Raw genomic sequence first — 10,946 nt, 5'->3', positions numbered from 1 at the left:
TAATAGTGTAGGGGGCAAGTAGGACCTGAAGTCCAACTTAAAAATGCTATCCTTTTTCACCCTTCTTCATTGTTAATCTCTCTATCTTCATCCTTAAAATCTTATCTCCTCTATTAATCCTTTAACACCTGTGTCATGGAATGACTCCATTACCATCCTATTGTATTATCTCCAACTGCTTTCTGATTCCCTTCTATCTTTTCATCTTATTACACCTAGAAAACTTCCAAAATCTTCATGTTTTTATTCAACCTAAGTGTCATCTCAAGAAAGAAATTGGTGAAGATAATTCATGAAGAAGATTATGAATAGAGATGAATATAAGGTTTCACATGTTGAGGGATGGATCTAGGATTTGCAATTTTATAGATAAAGAATTTGAAGAGAAGAAGAGATAGGAGCTCTGAGCTCCTCTCATTTGTTAAAATGGTAACAAACATAAAGGTAATTTACCCCAATGTCTCACATTCTAAAGGTGAGTAATGGAGAGTAATTTCCTTTTTCTTCTCCAAAATAACTTATATAGTTTAATAGAGAGTGTAGATACGTAGAACAACAAATTACAAAAGGGATGAACGAAATAATGCAGATTATTACTTTAAGAGAAAGGAGGGGTTTCGGTGGTCACATTTTTCATTATGAATATCCTATTGCTACTCCTTAGGCTTTGTGTCCATAGTCATATTAGAACGATGTATGATTAAAAAAATTGGAATGTCATGACTCAGAGGAGGTTCTCTCTTCTTTTATGTTGATAGAGCGACACTTCACTATAGTATGATCGCATTAGCTATTTCTAGATAGTTATTTAAATGGGAAAAATGACCTACAACGAAGTCTAGTTTACTAATTCGCGATGTGTAGCTGATATAATACTTCATGTGAAGGCATCTAATAGATTGATTTGACTACATAATGAGATATCTTCTGCTAGGTTGCTCTCCGTGATATCTTAAGATTTTGTCCCACATCAGATATTGAATGATTGATTACATGGTTTGTAATGTAAGTCCAAGGAGTCAAGTGCAACATTAATTGGGCAATTTTGGTAGTGGATTGAGCCATACTATGTGTTGCACTCTGTGGGTCCTAGAGTTTACATCGCACCAACTAGTTTGCGGGCCCAATATGTTAGAAAATGGTATCAGAATAGTTAGCCAGCCGGAAATGTAGAGCTAAGTGCTATGCGGGATTAAGTTCTACACCGTGTGAGTGTAGTGAGAGCCACCTCTAGAAGCCTATAGGGGCCACCTCTAAAGTCCACATCACCTGATGGTGATACTGTGATGGATCAATTGTCATGTCGCAATAAGAACGTCGTGTAATTATAGTGGGGGTGATTGTGATACCTCAAGATTTAGTCTCACATTAGACATTGACTGAGTGGTAGATGGTTTATAATGTAAGTCCAAGGAGTCACATGCAACATTGACTAGTCAATTTTGGTAGTGAATTTAGCTAAATTTTCGTGGGTCCTAGAGCTTACATCGCACCAAGAGGCTCGCGGGCCCGGGGCGTGACACTCTTGTCATAATGCTCAGTTTAATATTCAGATTGCACTTTCAGCAACCTCTTGAGTTACATGAATTTCTAGGAACATGTAACTGATTAATCGATGGTCAGTAATGCATATATTATTTCTTTTTGTGCTTTTAGATCCTAATGTTAATTACATCTTCCTCAGAAGTTCTCATATTCACTATCAGTTTATTCCTCTTCTTGGAAGAATTTCTCTTTAGTTTTTATTTTCATTTGTACACATATAATGCAGGGTGCAAATCCAGTTGATCGTTCATCTCTACCAGAAGGTAACAAGCAGATATTTGTCTTATCCCAAAACCTCTCAGGTATCCAGAAAGAGGATTTAGCTTGGGAGTCGTATGTTCTTTTGCGGAATACGAACACCATGTCAGTGGTATCTTCCAGACTTTATTAATTTTGGAAGGAAAATTAATTGTTTAATTGTACCGATGGATGTTACTAGTACCACAAACAAGGAAAAACTGTTCAAGATATAGAAATGTTTCTATGAGTAATTGTGGTTCCCAAATAAATGTTACATAATAAGTAGATGTCTCAATTCAAAGAGGAGAAAAGAAGCAAGGTTTCTAAGAAGAGCTTTACACACATAGAAGAATCAGATTAACACTACTTTGAAAATAATTATGTTTTTGAGTACAGCTAATTGATGATGTCTGTCCCTTGTCTCAACTCTTAAGCATCTCTTACATACCTCATGGTTTCATTCTCTTTCACCAGGCCATAGTTGTTCAAGACACGTTTTGTTTACGTGGTTACTGGAACACACCTGAAAATCTTTCAAAAGACCAAATAGTTGAATGGTTTAAAAGTCAGATTCAGCAGCTGGGGTTTCTTGATCTGAAGGAGGCACTCTATTTTCCACAAAACCCAGGTATATTGTTCAAGAGTTTGCACCATTTTCTTATTATTATTTTTATACTCAACTGAAGGATTAAGATCGATTAACATAAAATGGTTTCCACTACCAAGCTTGGCCCTGTAGATGGCTTTAGCCTTTATATAATTTCTTTACGCTATGATTTGCTCTTATTTCTGTTATGTTGCAGCGTGACATAACTTTGTTTTTATTTTTTTTTTCACTACTATTTATAATGTTCTCATTCTTCAATCTGCAAAGTCAGATTTAAGAAATAAGTTATTGCTCACTTCATGTTCGTTGAAACATAGGAAAATTATTAATTTCGAATCTTCGACCTGTCCTTTTAGACAATTAGAATCTTAAAACTCCTGAAGTGGAGTATGTGCTTGTTGATGAACATTTTTCTTCTATGAATCTTGTTAAAATAAATGGATTACCCTCATTTGGGAGGTAACACTTCTTCTCTATTCCTGAGATATCAAAGCAGATGGCTTTTCCGACATAGTTTGCTTGTAGCCACTTCCAGATGTCATCAAATTCACTTAGGTCTCATTTATTTGCTCGTTATACAGATATTCGCCTTCGAGGAATACTACCTAAGGGAGTCCTTTCACTACTTGTGCAGCCACTTTCTGGTGCTTCTGATTCAATTAACAACGTCGCAACTGATATACAAGGGTTTGTGTTGCTGATGTCCAATGCAAAGTATGCGTACAGTGAAAAAGATAGATCTTGGATAAGAGTAATCACAAACAAAATTCAAGTATAAACACATGTCCGGACATGGAAGCTTGTAAATGATATTAATTTGTTCTAAATTATATGAATTGTTCATACCCTTGTCATGATAATTTTTTTGGCTGAATAGCATCTTGTATCACATTGTGAAAGATCAAAGCTAATTAATTCATTAGAGGAATGTTACCATTCTTAGGTAGATCGTAGAGGTCATTTTCCCCAACGGGTTGATTAACCGCTGTAGTATCTCATCTTGTATGAGAATGGACTGGCTTTTCAGATTTTTATTTTACAGGTATCATTATTTAGGAGTTTATCAAAAAATTTTGCAAGTGATTATTATTAAAAAGGAAAAATGGGTACATAATAATTAGGATGTTGCATAAAGTGGATTATCGTGATAACGCTAGTTGATCACATCCCAAGATATCAACAATCATTAATTTCTTTTTCTTATTTAAACACATGCTATTTCAGCCCATCCATATCACTCTCCTCGCATAATTTCTGTTTAAAGATCCTTGAAATTCTTTTTTAAATAGAGTATCGTGGAACGATTATATCAATGTTTTAAATGTTGGCCGTCATGTTGGACATGTTGGCTGACATGTTGGATTTAGGGGCCAACTGACACAATATGGAGCTTTTCAATACGTATTGCATTTTTTAGGGTTCATGTCGGTTATATCGATATTTTTTTTATGTCTCCTGACATATCCCCGACTTTCACTATCCGACATAAAGTTTAGCCATCTGGCATGAACCTGACATCCGATATTTAAAACCTTGGATTTTTTTCATGTATTTTCATTGAAGTGACATTTTTAAATACTGGTTTAAAAAATTTTAGGTGACCTCCACCATTAAATCTGAGTGTAAAGAGTTATATACAAAAACTAATGATAAATGCATCCTTTAATATGGATTTTGTTCTGTTTTCATTTTGATTCTTCCTTTGGGCGCGTTGGCTCAAAACAATGGTTGACACGAGATTCGAGATGACATTCTAGACCGCTTTTCCATGCAAATTTAATAAATATTAAGATTTATTATCGTTAATTCTTTATCTTTTAGTACATTTGCAGAAATCCACCAAATCAACATGACAAAAATACCTAAGATCGTTAAAGCAAGTCCAACCAAAATCTGATTTAGTACATATAGGAGGGCATGGATGCTTCAAGAACTGTTGCCCTCAAGTACACCATGCAGCTTCATTTAGAACACGCATACTTTGAAGTAGCAAAACAGTCATAGCCATGCTCACGATTTTCAGTACATATTCATGGGAAGGTGTAGTCAGCAAAACACGCATTCATACACGCGCTAATAGTCTAATCGAATAAAGTCAAGTCACCTTAGGTTACCAGCTAGAGACATAAGCTGTTTAGATAGTTATGGTTATTAAAATACTTCATACAATCTGAGCATACAATACTCCCGAGGTTGAATCCTCCTGAGAACTCATCAACATCTGGAGCAGGAGACAAACTGTAAGGACCAGAATCAATTAGGTATTATCAATCATCAGCAATTGTGTGCGCTAGATTTGCTTATTATATGTTATTGTTAACTCTCACTCTTATGTTAAATTGACTAGCTGCATTGAATCCGGCTATGGGAGGGATAGAAAGCTGCAAAATTGAAAAAAATTAACACTTTGAAGATCACATAAATCATGGGTTAGTTACCACAAAGACTAGCACATATGTATGATTGCTTACAAGCATTACCAGTCTTCATTTTTTTCTCATTGATTTTGCAAAATGACTTTTGATCAATTTATTGTTTCACTTGAGCCCTCACAAAAGAATTGGATCATACTCTCTATTGCCTGGTAAAATTTTCTTGAAGGTTCGAACATAGTGGGTTGAACTGATGCAATCAACCTTTTCATCTGCTGAGTCCTTTCCCATATTAGAGGCAACTGAATCAAAATCTCCTCTTGAAGGAAACTAGATTTACTACAAGAATTTCTCCAAGCCGTAAATCAAATTCTGCAAGAAGGCTTGTTGTTAGTGGCCTGCTATTGGTATATTCATGCTGACTGATGTAAACTTTCTTCTTTTTTACCTTAAGACGTACCACCTTCCTGATTGCTAAGATTAGCCCGGGCATGAGGCTCTGTACATTCGTGATGTCATGCTTCAAGGTGTAAACCTGTGATACTTGATCAGATTGCTATCTTTTGAGAAAAGTTGTCGGGCAAAGAAACTAATAATATACCTCTCCTGGACCTGAGAAGTTGACTGTTGTGTTCGAAGGAAGTCCTGGAAGAACCAAGCTATGGACTCTGATGCCATCCTCACCCAGAATCTGCCCCCTTGCCTTTGCAATCACAACATAAACTACTTCATTCATAAAATTAGATCAAATGTATATGAGTAATGAATTGTTTCAATTTGAAAATCCTGCGTCTTATGTTGAGTCATATTTATATCCGGTCTACTGGTTGAAACTATCAAGTCTCTACCTGAGTTGCTAAAATTTCAACAGTTACAAGGGCTTCTGATTACAAAAAATTAGATATAATCTGTAATATATGGTGTATGGTATTAGATAGGGTTAATTGCAGGTAGACCCCCTGTACTATCGCCAAATTTAACCTACTACCCAGGCAGATAGATCTCCTTAGTGAAAATGTTTTTGGCCCTTTTCAGGGGTGCTATCTTCAATGGTTACAAGGGCTTCTGATCACAAAAAATTAGATGTAATCTGTTATACATTGTGTATCGTATTAGATTGGTTTAATTGCAGGTAGACCCCCTGTACTATCAGCAAACTGAACCTACTATCCAGGCAGACACATCCCCTTAGTGAAAACGTTTTTGGCCCTTTTCAGGTGGTCTAATCTGCAACAAGAGAATTCTTTCTGGGGGTCTATATGCAACTATAGAACCACATGAGTAAGTTCAAATTGGCAAAAGTACAGGAGGTGTATACGCAATTAACCCTATTAAATTCTCTGATATATTGTGTTCTCAGGGATTTCTGGTCTGCTTACCGGTGCATCAGTTGAAATGTCTTCTCTGTTATATAACTGTCCGAGATTCGACAGGTTGTCAGCTATTTGGATTGCTTCTGGCGAAGGAAGATCCTACAATCAGAAAATCAAATGTATGTTACCTCTCAACTCTTTACAACTATTGCCTGATGAAAACATTTGATCAAATCCATTGCCATTACCTTTGAATCGGCTCTTGATTCTACAATCTCTACATTGTTGTAGTGGAATGAAGCTGAAATGGCAGCTTGTTGGAGTAGCACAGAGCCGATTGAGAGCGTTGGTGCAATAAGACAACCCTAGCAGAGACCCGATTACAAACCAAAGGCTAAGTAAGTTCTAATCCAAATTAAACTTTGGATAAAAGAACTTTGAGACACTATGGCTTCTAACTGAGCTCACCATGCTTGCCTTTTCACAAAACCCAGACAGTGCACTAACAGTATCTAACTGAAGCTTTGGCACATGGACTACACTTCTTAAGCCAAATGCTGCTGCCTGTATCAGATTAAGACCAAGGCACAGGAAAGAAAAATGTTAGCCCGGTTGGAACCTTAATTTCGTAACTTGACACACATTAAAGATTAATCTAGAGAATTGAATAGGTAAATTGCAGAAAACTCCCTTGAAGTTTATGTCATTTGTGCACCTTAGTAAATCAGGAAACCCCGCCCCCCCACCCCACCCCAACCCCACGCCACAGCTTGGACATGTATAATCACATACCTACCATGACTAATGATGTTAAATTTAGACAATTTTACCCCTATATATCCTCGCAGCCATGACTCGGTAAAAAGTAAAAAACAGCAGTTTATGACCTTTTATTCTACCCATGTAACGTCGTTTATGAGAATTTGCAATATATTGGGGGAGTTACTGTGTGCTATACTTTTGAAAGTTCACGGAGGTTCTCTCTTATTTACAAAGATTAGGAGCGCTTTGTTCAAAATCCCCTAAATTTCAGGGGTTCCTGTGAAATTTACCCATTATGAATAAGATACAACCTGCTTGACATTGTCATAAACAGTTGATGGATTGGTGAAATCGACGACAACTCCTGTTGCTTTTGACTGTCCAGAGAAAGAATGAAGATATAAAATATTTTTTAATGGATTGAGAAGAACATAAATGGGTAAGGTCTCAATAATACTTGTGATATAGACCCCAAGACCATAGTAAGATCATTCAGAATTGGAACCTCCAATGCCTCTTCCATGTCACATATCTATACATACCATCATCAGCTGTAGCATCAGAATCAAAATATCTTTCAAACTAGGAAAGAATGAGACGAGAGAAAAGAGAGAACCACTCCAGCGTCTTCTCCTACTAAGCGAGTATCGATAGCTCCAGCCAATTCCATCCCTCTGGCCTTAGTTACAGCTACAATTGCAGCCCTTCCGATGTCCTTTGTTGCACCATTGATCACCACCTCTTCCCATGAGACAAATGGACCAAAATCAAAGACCTTAGAGCTTCGTTCACTTTGATTTTAGTACATCCACTTGCTTAGTATCCTTCATTGATGAAAAATATACCTTGATATTGTTTTGAGAAGGCTGCTGCATCGTGCAAGAGATGATGAATGTTGTGACATTGTCATTGGCATTTTTCCGCTGACTCCTCTTGTTGCAGATGTTGGTGAGTTGCAGTGAGTGGTAGCTAAGAGAAGCCATCTCTGCATACAGTATGAGAATTGTTTGTTTTGGAATTTGCTTGTTGGTGGTTTAGTATTCTGCCAGTCTCATGGATAATGAGTGATGGAAACAAGGATCTTATCCTTTCTTGTTACTGCTAGTGGCTGAGTGGGTGGGATGGGGTTATCTCCTGACTTGACCGGTTTCAAGTGGCTTGAGTTCATGATTTAGACAAGAGTCTTAACTTACTCAACTATGTAGTTTAGGTGCTTGAGCAATCAGAAACCATATAAACTTTTCTGCCTACAAAAAAAAAAGAAAAAGAAAATCATAAAATGTATCAGAAAGTTATGTATGTATAGCTTTGTAATGTGCTTAAATATATCAAATGTGATTGTTTCTATGTTTGAATGAACGTTGATCATAGCTGTAATATACAAGATACCTGAGAATCCTTTCCTCTTCCGGCAAGTATCTCGGTGTAAATAACAGGATTGAAAGCTTTTTTCCTTTTGTTTTTTAACCATGAAATTGTGAGATGTTTTGTTGAGAGATCATAATTATAATTTCTTCATTTTCTAATCTTTATATCACGTGCGTTTAACAAGACATTGCCACCAGTAGTGCCAGGGCAGCCTGAGGTTAAGTAAATTTGAGCTTAATTTCGATCTAAGTAAATCCGGGCAAACTACATTTTTCCTGGAAAGGAAGCATTCTTCTCCTTTCCCCCTCATCTTGCCTGTCACAGATCAGTAGAAATAAAATTAGGATCTGTAGAAAGAAACTTTTGTAGAAAGAAAAATGCTAGGCTTGGTGCTCTTAAATTAGGACTGTAGAAAGAAAATTTTATGAGGTACTTGTATTTAATAATCGGCCTACCTACATCTGAATTTGACTAGAAGAAGATTAATGCCCCCGAGACCCCAAATAAGGGATCCAGTGGGGGATATGTGAGCTGTCTCCCTCTAGTTGGATGATGTATTTTTCATGAACAGTGTATCATCCACCGGAGGGGGACAGCTCACATGTCCCTCCATTGGGTCCCCTATTTGGGGTCCATATAGAACCACCCCTAGAAGAAAATAAGATGAACACGCTTGCACCTTATTCACACTCTCTCAGGCTACAAGCCATTGTTAGAATCGTCGGTCCCTTCTTTGAAAATGCCAGTACCATAATAAACGCCGCCGCCGTACAATCAGAGACCAACATCAGAAACCAAAGATAACATAATCTCAAATCACCCGGGCTTCTTTTCTCGGGGTCGTCACTCGGTTGGTCGACCGGATGAGCAAGAAGTGCCGGGTGATTTGAGACATGTATCTTTGGTGGGAACTGGAGAGCAGTTCGGAAAAAGAAAAAAAAAAACGAAGGGGCGAGCTTGATGCTAACGGCGTATAAAAAATATGAATTCCGTCCAACTGCTTGTGGGCGGTGAGGTTACCGTACGCGATTGCGACCGAGTTTGTTTGGCGGAGAAACGGTCGTGGCCGGTGAGGAGACCGGTTCTTGAGGAGAATCGAATCAACTTTAGTTTGTTGATTCTCGCAAGGAAACTACAAAAATAATTTCCCTTTAAAAATCCTACCCGCGATATCTCTCTATCCTTAGCTCTAGGAATCAGCTAATTAGCCTTTACAAATGCTCAAAAATTTAATGCTGATCCAAAATTTAATGCTGATCTTCCGTAAATAAAATAAATAAATAAAAACAAAAGGAAATCCCTAAAGTTCAGGGTATCTCAGGTAACCCCATCAGCCCATCTCTATCTGTCCAAGGTTCTCCACGAAAAATAAATAAATAAATAAAATGAATGAATAAAATAGTGAAGGCTCGGCTGCACCGGAAAGAGTAAGTAGAAGAGTTTGGCTACGAGAGCTTTCTGGATTTGATCTCAGCATGCATTTTCTTACTCTTTCATCCTAAGATCAGATTTGACATTTGCTCTGGTCCCGGTGAAATAATTTTTAATCTCGTCCATATTACCGTTAACGGATCCCACGCACAAGATCGCATAGATTTCTTGTCTAATTCATGACTATGATGTGCTAAGTTAACTTTTTATATTACTTATATAGTGCAAGTCGATTGCACACGTGTACATACTTGTTTATTAATATTTAGAGGTTTTTATTTCTAGGCTTATTTGTTTACTCAACTTTATCTATAACCCAATCACTATTACTTGTATCTTTAAACCTAATTGACCTTTTGTATTTGTCTTTAAACCTAATTTCTAAAATACAGTAGATAAAACATTTGTATTTATACACAAACATGATAAAAACCCCAAAATACCCCCTTTCAATACCTCATATAAACCAGTACCTCTCTCTCCTCATTTCCCCCATAAACATCTCTCAGCCCTAATTGAAAGTCCCAGATTCCCCCTTCTCGTGACCGTCGCCCATCGCCGTAGTTGTTGCCGTGCGCTCACCCTCACAGTCGCCTTCGCAGTCGCTGTTGCTGCCATCGTCACAGTGAGCTCATATCGTTGCAGTGCCGTGACGTAAGAACCCAAATTCAAGTAAGAACACCTCGCCGTGAGCTCGACCTTGCCGTCGTTTTCGTCGCCGTCGCCCGCTGTGTCCAGTCGAAGTGAACTTGCCCTCGCCGTGAGCTCGACCTCACCGTCGCCCGACACCTTAGTGCCGGTGAGCTCTATTTTCCATTTTTTTCTACTGTAATTAAAGTCAAAGAAATCATTTGTGGTTTGGGTATTTCATGGACAAGAAAAAAATCACAAATTAAACAATTATACTAAAAAAATTTCACTAGATTCATAGAAATTGAAATTTTTGACTTGGGTATAATTAATTTGTTACTTTTATTACAGCCCATAGAAATAGAAATCTAGTCTTGGATTTTTTTTTGACTTAGGTATAATTTTTTCATCGGATTCAACTTGCTCGTCACAAATTTTGGACTTGGGTATTATCGAAAATTTAATTTGTGACTTGGCTATAATTATACTGTAATAAAATGTTTTCTATGTTGACATCTAGTCTTGGATTCACAGCTGTAAGTTTCATTGATAGATCTGGCAAGAAGAAGAAAATAATTGTTTCGTTGGATTTATAGCTGCAAGTTTCTATCTCAAACTGTAATATAATATGTATCTTTTTCCCCATGTTTCATTATAACCCGTGTACATGAAAAATAA

The 10,946-nt window shown here is 37.2% G+C and overlaps 2 protein-coding genes across 4 annotated transcripts in view; one reads left to right on the top strand and one right to left on the bottom strand.

Annotated features, from left to right (window-relative positions):
* Positions 1–6,256, top strand: part of LOC109826327 (protein COFACTOR ASSEMBLY OF COMPLEX C SUBUNIT B CCB2, chloroplastic) — a 15,259-nt gene extending 9,003 nt beyond the window's left edge. Inside the window, exons 4-7 of one of the 2 annotated variants that reach the window (XM_020393348.1) lie at positions 1,772–1,915; positions 2,260–2,413; positions 5,982–6,045; positions 6,125–6,256. In XM_020393348.1, the coding sequence (XP_020248937.1) occupies positions 1,772–1,915; positions 2,260–2,413; positions 5,982–6,045; positions 6,125–6,158 (396 nt within the window). In that variant the 3' untranslated portion in view covers positions 6,159–6,256. Of the gene's footprint in view, positions 1–1,771; positions 1,916–2,259; positions 2,414–2,973; positions 3,315–5,981; positions 6,046–6,124 lie in introns of those variants that run through there. The other variant, XM_020393347.1, reaches the window with a different exon arrangement.
* On the bottom strand, positions 4,807–7,979 carry LOC109826326 (dihydrodipicolinate reductase-like protein CRR1, chloroplastic). Of its 2 annotated transcripts, XM_020393344.1 has the most exons (10): positions 7,685–7,979; positions 7,456–7,578; positions 7,297–7,371; positions 7,151–7,216; positions 6,546–6,641; positions 6,326–6,442; positions 6,144–6,236; positions 5,366–5,467; positions 5,213–5,299; positions 4,807–5,136 (listed from the first exon to the last, which is right to left on the bottom strand). In XM_020393344.1, the coding sequence occupies exons 1-10, from the start codon at positions 7,820–7,822 to the stop codon at positions 5,104–5,106; spliced, it is 930 nt and encodes a 309-aa protein (XP_020248933.1). In that variant the 5' UTR covers positions 7,823–7,979; the 3' UTR covers positions 4,807–5,103. The 2 variants fall into 2 exon arrangements, with proteins under 2 accessions (XP_020248933.1, XP_020248935.1); XM_020393346.1 differs by lacking the exons at positions 7,151–7,216; positions 7,297–7,371 and having other exon boundaries at positions 7,685–7,976.

This window comes from Asparagus officinalis, chromosome 10 (genome assembly GCF_001876935.1).
Source record: "Asparagus officinalis chromosome 10, Aspof.V1, whole genome shotgun sequence".
NCBI classification, from domain to species: Eukaryota; Viridiplantae; Streptophyta; class Magnoliopsida; order Asparagales; family Asparagaceae; genus Asparagus; species Asparagus officinalis.
The sequence above is the reverse complement of the archived record's forward strand: the minus strand, read 5'-3'. Positions and strand labels throughout refer to the sequence as shown.